Source organism: Colossoma macropomum, unplaced genomic scaffold (assembly GCF_904425465.1).
Source record: "Colossoma macropomum unplaced genomic scaffold, Colossoma_macropomum, whole genome shotgun sequence".
Lineage (NCBI taxonomy): Eukaryota > Metazoa > Chordata > Actinopteri > Characiformes > Serrasalmidae > Colossoma > Colossoma macropomum.
In genome coordinates this window covers 37270314-37287008 of record NW_023494795.1, presented here as the reverse complement: position 1 = coordinate 37287008, position 16695 = coordinate 37270314, and the positions used below count along the sequence as shown (strand labels likewise).

Genomic DNA, 16695 nt, shown 5'->3' with positions numbered 1-16695 from the left:
GATTACTCATCTCTGCCCTCTAAATCTGTTATTAATAAACATCAAGTAAACGTTACCCACCAATGACCTTTGAAGCATGATTGAGAAGTTAGAACTTGTTATTGTAAGAACCATAAAGTGTCAAAATAATTGTGTTTTCTGTTTTTCTTTCATGTACATGCATTTGTCTCAACCCAACAGATGAAAATGCACCCAATTCACATTACGTTAGTTGTGATGTAAACATATTGTGAAAGCTAACAAATGTGGAAAAAATTTGTGGCAAGCTTAAATAATTGTGACAGGTAGATCACAAATTTGACACGAAAGTTCAAAACCAAAGTGCCAATATTTCAGATTTTCACTCATGTTTTGGCTCTAGGCCAAGCCTTTTTTTTAAGACCTCAATATGCTTTGCCTGATAATTAACACATGTATACAGACTGCCTTTGCTGAGTGACAGGACCTATATAGTGACCGTCGCTTTTCCAGGACGCCAACATTTGTGAGATATTTTAGCAGTTTTTTTCATTTTCCTGGTGTTTTGCATGACTAGAAAAGTTGTGTCCAATGTTTTCCAGGACATGTGGGAACGCTGTTTATAACAAACACTAAATACAGATGTAGTAAGCATTTATTTATGAATACAAAGATAAACATTGTGTCTATATCAGACAGCAACAGAACTTAAATATCTTCTCTCCACTCCTCTTACTCCTTTACACAATATTCTGTACATCATTTGCACAATGTACCACATCAAAGTAGTGCTATTATGATATCATTCCATTACATCACAATAGAAGTGCAATAGCATAAGGCGTGTATAATGCATGCACAGGATATTCATGAACGTTCAATTAACACTTAAGGAACACCGTCAAAGCATCTATGTGGCTGCTCTCTGTATGCAGTGTGAATAAGTTTAAGCAACTCCATCCTGTCTTGGAGTGACCAAACTGAGGAGTCTCTGAAATGTAGGAAAGTGCAGAAAAGAACAGTGCCTGCATGCACTCTGTGAAAAGGTTTTTCTTCCTGTAAAAAGTAGAAAAAGAGGTGGTACAGCGTGACACTGGGTTGTTATGAAGCTGAGGTCTGCCTCGTGTCATAAGTAAGCACCTGTTGCTGGATGGATAACTGACCCCCTGCCATTTGACGTAGGCCACCCAGTTCCACCATGGCTTCAGCTGTTAGGAAATACTGTGTAGTGAGAATTTCTCAGACACAACCTGTCAACAGTTAGAAACAGACATAAGCATACATCACGCACCTCTTTCTCTCACAGTTAGGCTTTGGTTAAATATTACTTTCATTCATATACATATATTTTACACAGTAGTGCTTTAGATGCTGGTCATAGAAGTAAGACAGTCATCCGTGAACTCTAAACTGGCCATGCGTAAAGTGGGCCCCGGTCCATCCACTCCCTGCACACACTCTCTCTGCTTCATGCACAGCATTTTGGGAAGACTTCATTCTGCCAGCAGATTGTCCGAGGCGGCGTACGGCACGGTGGTGTACCTCATTCATCATTATCTGCAGAGACAGAAAGATGGATAGAAGAATGAAGAAACAGAGAGAGAGAATAAAGAGAGAAGATCTGCATGTTAAGAGCAGAAGGTTCTCGTCATAGTAAAGTTTATACTGTGGTTCTGTTGAAAGCCAGGTAATTCTGTAATTCTGAATACAAGTTATTCCTGTATAATAAACCACATTCATTGTTTATAAACAGTGCAATCTAAGCATCTACTTACATCAGAATAATGTAAAATGACTACATCTAAAAAATCTTTAATCCTCAAAAATTGCAGAGTAGATCATAAATTAGATGTAAACCAAATTGATTTTACAAGCCCCTGATTGCAGCCCTAAAGTTTGTATTACACACCTTCCTGCACCTGTATCTTACACTGTACTGCGTCTGCAGAGTGACTTTTTTCTCTAGCACACTCTTGCTCTCTGTGATGTAAGCATGGTTGCATCTAGAAACTTTTGCTACTGCTCCTGTCCTCCCTCTCCTACCCTGAAACGACACAGCAGTTGAGGAGAGGAGCAAGAGGAATTAAGCGAGCAAGCAGTAATCGAGGAAACGAGACAGCTGATCTGTTTCTGTGGCTTGAAAGCACGCCTCGGAATTCCTGGTAGTCAATCGATTGCTACACAGGCCCAGCCCAATTTACATTTGTGCGTGGTCTTCTCTTTCATGTTTTTAATTTTATTTTGTTTCCTCTCATATTTGGAGTGGCAGCATGATAGCATTACAAAATTCACAACATGTAGTTTCAGCATCACAGAGAAGACGAGCTGTATTGGTCGGAAGACGCAGTAACTTTTAGGGTTTCTGGATGCAGTGTGGACATACCAGAGATGGGGACTTGAGTCAGCAACTTGGACTTGAGTCACACTTGTGTCTGAAATGAATTTTGAGTGAGGTTGGTGTGACTCACGCTCAGCTGACTTGTGACTCGACTGGGACTGAAGACTTGCACTGATTTTTCAAAAATGTATTTTAATTCCATCATGAAGATGTAAAAAGTCATGCAGAGTAGTTTAATGTGAAATGCTCTGTTTTAGAGAAACCTATCGAGATTTGAAAGGTAGAATTAAGTTGAATTGAGAGGAGAGGATAGGAACATGGGCTGTATTAATTTCTTATCTTATTATTATTAATTATCTTATCTTACAGCATCTTATCTCAAGTTAGGAAATCCTAACTTACTCGATCAAAATAGACAAATCAACTGTCATATCTGTTATCTAGCAACCACACATACGTGCACAGCTGAAATGTAAACACGCAATAAAAATAATCAAGTTAGTAGGCCAGACAGCTAGCTACTGTTACTAATGTAAATAGGTCAAACAGAACTAAAGCGCAATAAACTTGAAATTAATAATAGTGACAGCACTTCGTACTGTTTACCAGAGCTTTGTTGCTCCCAGTTTCAGTTTCACTTTCCAAAACGATTTAGCCGATGGCGCTAACGTTTTTCCACCTAATAAACAGCAACACATTCAGCTCTGTCTTCTCATTATTCACCACCATCACAGTGATAATTTATCTAACAAGCTTTCATCAACATTAACACACTAAGGTAATAAAATGGGACAGTGGAGATTGTCTGTAATAATGCACCAGATGTCTAAATTATTCAATTATTCAAAAAAGTTCCCTCTCAGAAACTACATTAATTAAATGAAATCTTTATGAATACTTTCCTTGATGGCTGACATTGCTTTATGTTCTTTTTGAGATAAAATTTTGGCTTAAAAGTAATTTTTAAAAATCCATTCACAGAAGAGAGGCGCATCCAGAGAGAAATTATGCCCAAAGAAAACATTACATCAGCATCACATACAAAATCTCAGAGGTCGTGCAGGTTCACTGGTGGTTTTGAATAGTAAATAAAATAGCCATATTGCGGTTGTAGACACTGACCCCTGGTTCCTATGACCACCACTGTAAAGAAAACCGGAGTCGGTAAGTTTCTCTAGAACAGAGCATTTATCATCAGAACACTATGAACAACTTTTTTTCTCTTTTTTTTTTAATCACAAAGGAGTAATTACGCAGAAATTTTGAAAAATCACCTTTAAGATTCGCAAAACAGCACAAACAAATGACTGAATTAGGACTGCTAATTAATGCAGGTAACAGATACAACCTTTTTTTATCTGATCTGTGATTCTGCCTTTCAGTTTTATTATGGTATTATGGTCATGTGCAGTGTTGGGGTTTGACAGCACTGCAATAGTGAATTTACATTCCTGCCTTGGCAACTGTAGTTACTGCTGCAATGTAAAATGGTTCCTTTTTCTGCTTTTTCTTGTCAGCACTCTTTTTATTCTCTTTGGATAAGTGAACTATCTGGAATAAATGACAGGTGCTTCACTGATGTCCCAGTCCAAATCCTTCTTTTGGAAAAGGCAAAGCATTAAGTTTAACTTGCTCCGGCACTGGAGCTTGTTATGGGAAAAGCTCTCCTGAGCTGTTGCGACCATGGCCTGGAGGCAGAAATCAGGAAATCAGCTCGCTGAGGGGCTCGGTTCGATACGGCCTCAAATAATAAACCTTTCATTATAGAAAAACCTTTACTCTACAGGACAGATGAAGCGCTACATGCAGTTAATGTGGTGTTTAAAGAAAAGAGGCAAAACTAGTATTAGCTAATTAGCTAGTCTTTTCAGTAAGTTACAGATCTCATCTTTTTTAGATTTACTAAAACTTCAGCAGGATCAGCTATTACGCTAACAAACATTATCTTTACAAACCAGCCATTTGAAGTTGTTTTGCCCCTGTTTTTAAGCATTTTATTTAAATGTTACCACTGTAGCACTTAAGTTCAGTCCTTCAGATGGAAGGTTTTTCTTTGATGAAATGATACTTAAAGCCATGTCAAACCGGACAGGTGCAGCTAATAAAACTGATATTCTATAATGAAGACTTCAGATTTGCATCAAGTGACTTTTGAATATATTTGGTGTGTACCTTCTTGGTATGCTCCATCTGCCATCACTAAGTGGAGGATCTTGGGATACAGGTGCTGGTGTTCAGTTCCCAGAATGCTTTGCACGATGCTGGAGCCCATAGCAATGTTCTCATCTTCGTCTTCATGGATGGCCTACCGAAACAGACAAGACACTGACTATGAACTGGTCTTTGGTACTTTTAAGATTCATGCTTTACTAACACAAACCAGTTGATACAATGAAACTACAGTGATCCAACCATTTAAAGAGGGAAATTTCCACATTTTCTGAACATACCACAGTGCAGGCAATGCTAGGGAAACAAGAAACTATAGAAGGTAGAAGAAATAAATAAATGGACAGAGACGTTTTTAAAAAGCTAGTTCAGTCTACTTACAGATGGATATTGATAAAAGAAATTAGCAATGTTGTGCTATTTGCAACCTGCTGTACAAGCCTCATTTATTTTCAGTAATACTCCCATATTTCATTTAAAATATATTTAAAGCTGCACTATGTAAGTTTTGGAGACCTCTCTGGTGGGAATGTGTAATTGCACACAATGCAGAGAAGTACATTTTGTAATATGCTTTGGACTTCTTCTCTAAGTGGATAAATCTAATGATTGTGAGCCCACTGAAAGAGAATTCAAAGAGAACTGGGTGGAGATGAGCAACATTGAGCAGGACCTTCTTTTTGAGACTGTCTGAGTGATGCTAATACAAAAAAAGTATTCGCATGTTTCACCCCTCCGTCTGACTAATGTTACTTCTTTCAATTTCAACAAAAAAATCTTACATTGTGCAAACTTTTAAACTGCTGTCACCCAACTCATGTAACAACTTCCTCTGAGCGATCCTCTGGGCTCTTACAGGAAATATTTACAGAAAGCAAATACACAAAATAGGGATCAATAGGGAAAATACCAAGAATAAGAAATGCTCATTTATTTTCTTTAGTGAAGTTGATCTTAAATCAGCATCATTATTGTCTTATTTTCCATATTGTTTATTAGTTCTCTTCCTAAAAAAAGGTATTTTGTCATTTTCAGGTTAAATGATTTTGGATACACTTTGGTTTTGCAATACTGACCATGATGTTTTGTGTTCAGATTTGCGAGATCAGCCTGTTTTGCTGTTCTATAGTTAAACAAAGGGTGACTCATGCTAGGTTTCCCAATGGAACAGTCATCTAAGGTGTGCCCTACCACTGGGAGATTGCAAGTTCGAATCACGGCAACGCTTTGAACCAAGAATGGAAATAAGTGCTGTCACTTTCATCAGATTCATTGGTTTGACTGATTTCTTGTCAGTATTAGTATGTTTAAGACCTTGACATCAATCATGGATGTTTGATTTGCACATTCAGACCTTGATCTTGTTGTAGGCTTGGATGAAGTGGTCGAAGCCCATTGCCTGCTCCAAATGAAAACGGAGCTCTTCTAAACGACTGAAGATACTGTCTTGCTGCTCCGAATCACTTTCCTCCTCTTCCTCGCTATCATCTGCACCCATTTGCAAGGAAGAAAAGCACAAGCACTTAAACAGGGCCTTTTAATGTATGAGTTGAAGTTAGGACAAATACTGCCATTTGTCACTCTAGAGTCAATAACTAACATCAACTCAGCAACATGTGTAGGAGGTAGAAGCACTTGAAAAGTAAACAATATAGCAGTTATATAACAAAACCTCATATTTACAAAATGAAAAACATTTCAACAAGTTAATGTAACAATATTTTGTTACAGGTCATTTGGCACCACTTATATACTGCAACAATCAGATTTCAAGATGACATTCACACAAGGTGCTACTGGCATATGGCGTAAACAACAAACAAACCAAAGAGAGTTATGAGGTTTGGATGTGACAACGACCATATGTTCTTTAGTGCATCATAATAGTTTTTTTTCCTACATTTTCACAGAGATAATGAGAAACATGACCCATGCGTCAACCTACCTGAGTGCCATTCCTCATTGAGTTGCCTCTCACTGCTCTGCTCTTCATCCTCTGCTACATTAAGTCCATTACTCATCAGCCCTCCTTCCTCTTCCTCATGACTGGCATCAGCACTATCATCACCACCATCCTCCTCTTCAGCTGTGACACCATTCAAGCCTTCCACTGTTGGACTAGCCTTGCATTGCACAGAACGTTCATCTTCATCAGGAGGGCTGCCATTAGAGCCACCATCATCGTCGTCTTCATCATCGTCACTGCGCTGCTGCTGCAGCAGTCTCTCCATAGAGGCTCTAAGCTCTCTCAGATCCTCATCTTCATATACACTGAGAGAAAGAAGAAAATGAAAGACAAATTAAACCCAATTTAAATTATTACCTGTTCAGCTGTCTTTGCACAAAAGTGTATGCTTCTTACTCCTCTGTTTCAGACTGTTCATCCTCTTTGTCCTCCAGATCCTCTATCTCCAGATTGTTGTCGTGGGTGGCAGCACCATCGGGTTCTGTACAGGCGCTGAAGAGTTTACCGAGATCCGGCAGAGAGCATGTTCTCAGCATCTAACATCAGAACACAGACATACACATACAGTTAGAGAGAACCCCATTAGAGAGGCAAACACATCCTATAGTAAAGTGTGATTTTCCTACATTGTAAAAACACAGTACTGTGCAAAACTCAGAGAACAAAAACATAAATTCACAGAACACTTTATTGTAATTTTCTATTACTGGGTAAGGCCTCCCTTTGCTCTCAAGACTTCGGGCCTCAGTTCTTTGCGGCATGGATTCCACAAGATGTTGGAAACATTCCTTTGAAACTCTGGTTCATGTTGACGTGACTGCATCTGGCAGATTTTTTAGGTACACTTTCATGCTGTGAATCTCATGTTCTACCACATCCCAAAGGTAAACTGTAAAGGCCTCTGAAGAACACTAAACTCAATGTCATGTTCACAAAACCAATTTGAGACCACTTTTGTTTTGTGACATGGTGCATTATCATGCCGGAAGTAGCGATTAGAAGATCTAATGGCTAAACTCCACGGACTGTTGTGCATGAAAATCCCAGGAAATCAGCAGTTATAGAAATACTCAAAGCAGCCCATCTGGCGCAACAATCATGCCACGGTCAAAATCACTGAGATCACATTTTTGATGAGAACATTACCTGAAGCTGCTGGCCCATATCTGCATGATTTTATGCACTTCACTGCTGCGACATGATTGGCTGATTAGATAACTGCATGAATGAGGAGGTGTACAGGTGCTCCTAATAAAGTGCTTGGTGAGTGTCTAAGATAGTCCACTTGCATTAAGAAAGGGGAAATAACTGAAAAAAAAACAGTATGTTCAAAAATTATTAAAAAAAGATACTTTTGTTTCAGATTTGAAAAAATCATGTTTCTGTCCATCCTTCCACTGTGAGAAGACACTCAACACTACGTTGAAAGGATGTGTAGTGGCCAAGAAGCTGTTACTGAGAAAAGGCAAAAAGACAAAAAAGCAGAACATCATCAGCAAATCGAACAAAGAAGCTACTGGCGTTCTCAGAACAATCTGACCACCTTAACATCAGTCAATGTGTTTAGGATCACTTGGATCTCTAGAAGCATCTAAATGCAACAAATGTCTGAGGTGTAGAGAATTAATGGGTGGATGCACTAAATACTGAAAAAGATAGTATGTCATCTTGTTTTCTGTTACTGTGCTTTAGATTTTTTGTCCCAACATTAAAAATAAATGACTTCCATGTAAAAGTGATTTTTGGCACGAATTAAAAAAAATGGTGGTCTATGACTCATGCACAGTACTGTAACTTAAGTGCATATAACAGAGTTTTCTGTAGAGCAACTTCAGATTATTCACCACCAAAATGTAGTAGGTCTTTGCATTTACCCAAACTATCTGGAAACAGCCATAGCTTAATTTGGATTAAATCCAGATTGTTCACTGTGGAGTACATTTGTGAACAATCTTGAGTGTAGCAGATGTTAGCATGTCTGAGGCTTGTTGAGGGTGTGGGAGTGAGTGACTGACTGAGGGTGTGTGCGCGCATATGTCCATGAACACGAGGTTCACCACAGTTGTGTGCGAGATTAGCGAACAGGGACTCAGGCTGGCGGACAGGCCTCTGGTATGTTGACACATCAGGGATGTGGAAGAATCAAATTAATAACGCTTCACTCAAGAGTCCAATGCACAACACAGCTTCTAACATAACTCTGCCCCAGAGCACGCACACAACACACACACACACACACACCTCTACACACTCCACACCACCCTAGAGTGTGCAACAAAGCCCCGCAGCACGTACATATAGCAGACCTTTTCACATAGTGCTGCTCTAGAACACACAGAACGGTCACGCAGTGAGCTTGAAACATTCTCACATGGAACACGTACTGTCTAACAAAATCCGTCACTTCATCTTCCAATGTTACTCATACAATCTCTTCATCGCTCCCTTTGTACTCTTTATTGAAAGAGGCATTCCAGCCTAAACTAGAGTTTAATATTTTGTCATATTACATAGTGTTCTGTATCTCAGCATTGTATCCCTTAAATTCATGATTTTATACTGTTTTCAATTATCATTTTACTCTCACTACAATACTCAGCATGCATTACGCAAATACAGCATTCAACACCTTCAAGATGCATTATCAGAATGGCTTCTTCCTAGTCTTTAAACCAGAAAATATCACCCTATAAACTACTGCAAAAACACTGAGTAAAGATGTTGACAAAAGATGTAGTGATTGTTACATTTTTCATTTTAGCTGGATTGTCCCATTAAGTATGACTAAACTTACAATAAATACCATGAATATAGTAAGTAAAGTATGTATCTGATCCCAAGTGCATGTGTGACTATGTTATTTTCTAGTTTCCATTATGAAGTAAAAAAACTCAAACATACACAATTTTGCCCTATTAAACTGTACAAATCAAACTTAAAATGGCTGTTCTAGCCATTTGTAGTAATTTTAAAGATAACAGTATGCGATAGTTAGAAACTACATAAGCAAGTCTACTTGAGATTACTTAATTAACTTAATTGGAATGTGACCTGATAGCTACATTTGCCTCATATCTCCAGTTCAAAATGAAGAACCAAACTTCCAACACTGATTATTTCATAGCAAGGAAAAAATGATATAAATCAGATTTTTGCCAAATTATTCCTTTAAAAGCAAAAATCAACCACTCCTTGATGTGGCAGGCTGCAGATTCGATGGCAGCGCTCACCTTGGGATTGTTGGCATCAAAAAGCCCGGTGGAGAGGCCAATCAGGAGAACGTCATCACGGCGGGTACGCAGAGGGGACACAGAGCGGGAGCGGGACGCCAGAGAGGAAGAGGAGTCTTCCATTGAGGACTGGGCAGAGAGAAGGGATAGTGCCACCGTGCGCCGATGCGCAGGACTGCAGCTCAGCTTCACAAATGCAGCTTCCTCACTCACTGACAGAATAGATAAGCTTTTAGGACTGTGTTGCTCATCTCCCTTTCCTACTAAATCACTCAAAAAACAGTCAATGTATGAAGGCTAAAACTGTATACATTCTAATTTAACAGCTTTCTTTTAAAAGGTGTGTTTGTGTGAGACAAGGAGAGAGGGACAGAAAGAGAAAGAGGATATCAAACTAAGGGACTCATCTGAAGAACTCTACATTCACTGTTAAAGTAAAACTTTAAAAAGAAAAAAAAAAAAGTAAAATAAAAAATAACATTAAACAAATACACAAACTGATTTAGATACTTAAATAGAATATTAACTTAGTTCATTAAATAGTTACATGTCAATCAGTCAGCAGATGAGTTTACCTGCTTGATCAGTCTGCTTCTCTTCCTCTCCATCTACCATCTCCTCACCCTTTGGTTTCTCTGTCAGTGTTACAGCACTCCTCTCTGGCCTGGAACAGTAACGACAAGATTTCCATTGGGTTAGTAACTGTGTACAATTTAATCTTGAAATAGTCATTATTAGACAACACAAATTTCATTACAAATGTTTAGACATTACAAAATCACCCTCACCCAGGCTGTTGAACTTCCTGTTCCCATGCATGAATCACTTTAGCTGGGGATTCTGAAGTTTGCTGTGGGCCATCCTTCAAAACCAAACACTCTACCTCATCTACACCTAAAAGCAAGCACAAAGAAATGAGTGAAACAAACTTATAATACTGGCTAAACTTAAAGTATGGCATTTTTCTGGAATTTTAGCACACTGTCTATTTATATTCTGAGTGTAACATAAAATATAAAATGTGCCATTACTTTTGCACAGGCCATATTTTAGGTTTTTTATGTGATAAATTCAGCATATAAACAGTAATTGTGCATAAAAATGTACAGAACTGTGTTGTACATAAAGGATGTCTTTTAGAATAAAGTTCTAGATTTTTAAATCAACATGCCATGCCATCACATAGATTTGTTCGATTTAATCACCAGCATATAACCAGATATTGGATGATAACTACAAATAATACTGAGCTTCCTCAAGCAGAGGTTTGGAAATAGTTAAACCAGGGGTGTCCAATCTTATCCGCAAAGGGCCGGTGTGGCTGCAGGTTTTCACTCCAACATAGCTGATCAAATGTTTGAAGACTGAGAGGGACTGATTAAACTAGTGGAGTCAAGTGTGCTCCAGCTTATTTGGAGTGAAAACCTGCAGTCACTCCGGCCCTTTGTGGATAAGATTGGATACCCCTGAGTTAAACAAACATACTGACAAAATTACAGCTTACTGTATTAATAATGTTTGCATTTATTCTTATGTTAGTGTTAGTGTTTCCGAGCTAACAAAATCTTACTGCCCAAATAAATAGCCTTTTTTAAATAAATTTCTCAGATGTCTAAAACTTTTGCACAGTAGTGTATATTCTAATTTCATGGTTTTATATCAAGGGTGTGCTTGTGAGAGAGAAAGCGAGAGAGAGAGGATCACCATCACTCTCTTTTTCACCAGGGAGACTCTTTAGTGTCTTCTCTGCTGAGCCTGGCTGTTGCTCGTGACTTCTGAGCTCTGCTGCATCTGAAACAGTCTCCGGAAATTCAGATTGCTGGTCAGGGTGCTGGCCAATGGTAATTTGCTGTTTTTGGTCCTGGCCAATGGCAGCTTCCTGGTCTTGGTCCTTGCCAATGGCAGCTTTGCTTTCTTGGTCTTGGCTAGTGGCAGGATGGCTTGGCTGAGGGGAAGGCCCCAGTGTGGCTCCATCAGTAACATCTGAAGGTCCAGCAGTAGTCTTAAGGCTTTCTGCAGAGACAGCTGCAATACATAAATGAGTAGAATGCAACCAATTTGAGGTCTGAAGCAATGTTAAATGAATCAATGACTCACTGGTGAGCATGTTGTCAGAGATGCTGACGTTATCTAGGTGCTGGGTGATGGGTTGAAGCTCTGCCTCCTCCAAAATTTTCAAAACTTCTGAAACTGGAGTTCTCCCCCATGCTTTCCTGGGCCCCTCCCCTTGCCAGCCTTCCATAGGAATTACCTCACCTGTTGTTTGTTCTGAAGCACAAAATAAAGGCAAGTAGCAGAATCTCAAATACCTGTGTAGTATATTTAAAACAGAGAACTCTAATTCAGTGCACTCAGTGATTTGTTTGGCTTCATCAACCTTGTTGCTATGTTGTGGCTTAAGGGACTATCGTTGTACTAGCAGCAGTCACGCAATACTACACACTCCATGGATACAAGTCAACACACTGGCAAATAAGCCAACCACATACAAGGTGCTCTTGGGGCACATACAAGCTGCAAGTCACAAATTAGGAATGCTGATCTAAAATCTTGAATGGCAAACCATGTAGCAAATCACAGCTCTGCACTGTTTAGAGTCCAAAATGTAACACTTAGGTTTGTAAAAATGGAAACACACTGAAAGTGCTGTAGTGTGCCACCTTCAAGTATGAACGCACCTGCTGTAGCAAGACTGGTGTCTTGCAAGGTTTGGTGAGCTACAGAGAGTGGAGCAGCTCCAGCCTGCCACTTCCTCCTGTCTGCACCAGAGGGAGCACTTGCCTCTGGAGACACGGCCTGAGACACTGGCCAGGAAAGGCAAAAAAGGAAGAAAGGAATGAAGGATTGATAGCAATCTGGCACCAAAATTGCTTCTGCCAAAAATGGCCAAAAATGACACTGATTTTTGTCTGAAGGAATTAAAATGCCAAATAAGTTGACAGAAGAAGTTAAGCCATTTCCAAAATTAAACAGGCCTATGACAAAGCGTTAAACCCTACGAATCATTTCAATGGTTATAAGACAATTAACAATTCCACCAGACAATCAATCAAAGACACAATCAATGCTGTGAATCCAAAAGATCAGGCAGCAGTCAAGAAGCTGTCATTGAGAAAAGGAAATACAAAAAATTTGCACTAGAACACCAAAACTAGACATCTGAGATGTGGAGTAAGATTTTATGCATTGTTGATTCAAAATTTGTATTTGGGATTACTTGGATTAGAATCTTAAAAATATTATTTATATTTTATTATAATTAACAGTTGAGGTTTCCCTGTAATTTTCTGTTAAATACATATGTCCTACTTTTCCTGACAAGAAAAGGGAGGTCTTGTACTTTAATTGTAGAAGCAAAAGGTAAATTAAAAAACCTCACTACAAATAGACTTGTTATTCAAGTTCAACCTTTGGAATGCTTTCTGTTGGTACCTGCCATAGTGCTACAGGTGTCCTCCAGAGTCTGCTGGGCTACTGAGAGTATGGGTGGATCTCCAGCTTCCCACCTTCGCCTATCACCCCTAGTGGGTGGTCTCTCCTCTGTAACTGGCTGGCTAGTCTGAGGGATAGGGCCTGGCACAACAGTGGGTGTCACCTCTCCCTCATGTTCCTCCTTAGAAGTTTGAGCCTTCAGGTTCTGATTTAATCTGCGCAAAATTTCCTTCCTCTCGTTCTGAAATCATCAACATCAAGCTTTGAGCACTCCTCAGAAATAGGTATACCTATTAGAGCTTAACATGTTTGCATTTTAGGCCAGGTCATCTGAACAGGAATCAACAAACAGGACAAAATGGGATGATGTTCTTTCATAGTGAAATTAACAATAATGGAGATTCTTAAAGGAATAAAATAAACAGGTTTTAACACTGTCATTTAGGTTACCCACCTGAACAGCTGTTGTCTCTGTTTCTGGGGGCTCCTCTTTCATTGGAGAATTCTGCAGGGAAGCAATCTACAAGACAGGACAAGGTCATTTAGATCTAAACAGACTTAACAGATCATTAAATTTATTCATTTATTTTTATTATTATAAATTTATTATACAAAATCTATTTTTTTTTTACTTTTATGGTAGATACTTTTTAATGTTCATTCAGAAACAAACTACAATTTAACTAATAACCAATTTTAATACTGGTTAATGATGTGATAAATTTGAAGACTAACCGCGCCCACGTCCTTTAATGCTGCCGTCATGGAGATGGCTGGAGTGATGGGTCTGCAGGACGGTGTGGCTTTAGTGACCACATCCTGAGAAGTGGTCTCAGGAAGAGGAGACGGCACAGGTGAAGGTGCGGCTGCATTTGGAGGTCCTATGGCAACCTTTACACCTCGAGCAGCTAGCTGTCTCAAAACAGTTCAAACAGATTTATTAACAGATACATTTATGGTCAAATGAATATTTTGTAAGAAAGGTTGAGATAGACAGGGGTGTCTTAACACACATGATCTTCCCATGCTCTCTTTTCTCTCTCATAAGCTTCTCTCCTTTTCTTTTCCAGTTGCTCCTTTAGCACTGCTGCACGGGCCTTCGATTGGGCCTGCCACACATTCAAACATGGACACAGTCACTAATACTGAAAGACCCATAAAGCAATAAGCACTTACGAGTAGTTGGAAGAAAAAATTTAATCTATAACACACTACTATAAAAACACGTAAATCACAGCAAACAATTTAGCAGCATCTGACCTTCAGAACCTCTATCTTTTTCTTCCTGAGCTCCACTTCCTCGCTGGACTCTTGACTGTCTGAACACTCACTGTCATACTGAAAAACAAACATCCACACAGCTTTAGAGTTGCTGGAGAAATGCTGCATCAAAAAGAAAAAAAACCCAAAAAACAAAACAAAAAAAACAAAAAACAAAACAAAACAAAAAAAACCTGCATGGGGTTTCTTATAAGATTTTTAAATGATATCACAAAATAACTATTAAATGAAGTAAGAAGAAACAAAGCTTCTTTAATCAATCACTCAACAAACGTGTCTGTGAATGCTATAATCACAGAGGTTGCTCGTATGTGGTCACATGCACCTTCTCTCCTCTGAGACGAGCTTTGATCTGCTGACGCTCATTAAAGTTCTGCAGTCTGATCTGCCTCAGTCGAGCCAAGTACTCCTGCAAATCACACACACACATTGTATAAGTACAAAAATAATATCTATGTAGGTCATGCACGCAAATAAACAAGACACACTTACAAAACATCCTCACAAATTTAAATAAAAATATTTAAATAAAATGACAGAGAACATACACACATTCAAATAAAATTAAAAATGTGTGATATCTTGACAAAAACAACCAAAAGGATTGATTTAGCCAAAAAAAAAACAAATTACAACTTATACATGCACTTCTTTAAAAAACAAACCAACCAAACAAGCAAGCAAAAAAAACAAACAAAAAAACAAAACAAAACACAAAACAAACAAAAAAAAAACAAAACAAAAAAAACACCACAACTGCTGCTAGACAATAAGAGAGGCCCATCTCACAAAGCATGTTTAACTTGGACATCTGAACCCAACCTGACCCAGAGCAGGTTAGGAGAGCAGCATAACCATGGTGCACTCCTAACCAGTAAAAACTGATCTACTGTCACAACACAAAAAAAATCCAGGGTTGACCAAACGAAGCTCAAAGTTAAGCAAGAAATCCTGCTTCATGAGACAGGCCCCTGACCACATGGAAAACATGTACATTTCAGCAGTGAACGTTGTGAAGGGAGGAATTAAGATGGCAGTGCAACACACTGCAGGAGGGCTAGGAGACATGTTCAAGCTCATAAGCTGTCCTATCCAAAACAGCACAAAAGATGTTCCAGATGCATGGAAAAGCAGGATTACACCAACAAAATAGCATGTGCCAACCAATAAATAACTTTCTGAGGACTGTGTTAATGACATAGCTTTTTTTCTGTGTGTGAATGAAACATTAACACCATCATGCAGGGGCATGAAGCGACCATCCAGTGGCACTGTGAGTTACAGCACGAGACGGACAAGGAGGAAATGGAAACAAAAATAAAAAAAAAACGAATGGAGGTTCAGCAGCAACAAGTAGATTTTAAAAAATGGGTTGAGGAGGAGTGCTTTGTCTTATCCATCCTCCTACCTCCTCTTCTTTGTTGACCCGTGGCCTCCTGCATCGGGAAGAACTTGTCCGATTCGCAAAGATGGTGGCCAGGTTTTGCCGGGCCCCCTGTTTACCATTCAATTCAACAATCGCAACATTACAGAACTCAGACAATCCAAAATAGTGCCAATATCTAGGCTTCTGTTTTATAGAGAAAGAGCTCTTACCAGCTGGCCTTCAGCACGAACTTTATTAAGCAAGGCTTCTCGCTTCCGCTGCAGGAACTCCTCCACCTGTTTGGCCCTCTCTGCCGCTAGCTGAGCTCGAAACCTGAATAAATGATTATGGAGGTACAAAAGAAATCCCCATTATGATAAGCCCAACACAGGCTTACACAGCAGTGATGAAATCCAATTAGTGCCTAATGAGCAGAGATATGAAGGGGTCTTAACCAAACCTGTTAGCGTAGTCATTTTTAGACATTGTCTCGGTTTGGAGACTTGTCCTTCGTGGCTCTTTTTTGACAGATTCCTTACTCGGGCGGCAAGCATGACCATTTGCCAAGCCAGGGTCTCCTGCAGCCCTATGTGAAACAAAAAGCATTATAAATATATAATTGTTCATTTAAATGTAAAAAATTAACCATATCGATTTAACAATAAACAACATCAAAACCACACAAACCTGCCCAGAAAGACCCCACAGGGGCTTGAGCTCAGCCCTTTTGCCCTTAGACTGTACAAGTACCTCTCTTATCAACATGTACAAAAATTGTGTTTACTATGGCCTTTGCCATTGTTGAAGATCCACTTTGGTTTGGGTTCCACTAGCTTCTTCAATCTCAGGCACCCCTTCTGGTGCAACACCAGAGCAGTGCAGTAATTCAGACCTGACATTGGTGCATGCATCACAACAGCTTTGGAAATCCCAAAACTGCCAATAATGTCTCTTT

At 39.2% G+C, this 16695-nt stretch overlaps 1 protein-coding gene across 2 annotated transcripts in view; it reads right to left on the bottom strand.

The window, feature by feature from the left end:
- Window positions 1-610: 610 nt before the first annotated feature.
- Window positions 611-16695, bottom strand: part of nek1 (NIMA-related kinase 1) — a 30857-nt gene continuing 14772 nt past the window's right edge. Inside the window, exons 17-36 of one of the 2 annotated variants that reach the window (XM_036582346.1) lie at window positions 16201-16326; window positions 15971-16073; window positions 15783-15869; window positions 14700-14783; window positions 14354-14431; window positions 14107-14202; window positions 13829-14005; window positions 13548-13613; window positions 13094-13334; window positions 12340-12465; window positions 11759-11929; window positions 11366-11686; window positions 10450-10555; window positions 10237-10325; window positions 9662-9873; window positions 6828-6967; window positions 6411-6736; window positions 5820-5953; window positions 4469-4601; window positions 611-1515 (exon numbers count right to left, since the gene is read on the bottom strand). In XM_036582346.1, coding sequence (XP_036438239.1) covers window positions 1502-1515; window positions 4469-4601; window positions 5820-5953; window positions 6411-6736; window positions 6828-6967; window positions 9662-9873; window positions 10237-10325; window positions 10450-10555; window positions 11366-11686; window positions 11759-11929; window positions 12340-12465; window positions 13094-13334; window positions 13548-13613; window positions 13829-14005; window positions 14107-14202; window positions 14354-14431; window positions 14700-14783; window positions 15783-15869; window positions 15971-16073; window positions 16201-16326 — 2830 coding nt within the window. In that variant the 3' untranslated portion in view covers window positions 611-1501. The remainder of the gene's footprint in view (window positions 1516-4468; window positions 4602-5819; window positions 5954-6410; window positions 6737-6827; window positions 6968-9661; window positions 9874-10236; window positions 10326-10449; window positions 10556-11365; window positions 11687-11758; window positions 11930-12339; window positions 12466-13093; window positions 13335-13547; window positions 13614-13828; window positions 14006-14106; window positions 14203-14353; window positions 14432-14699; window positions 14784-15782; window positions 15870-15970; window positions 16074-16200; window positions 16327-16695) is intronic. The other variant, XM_036582347.1, reaches the window with a different exon arrangement.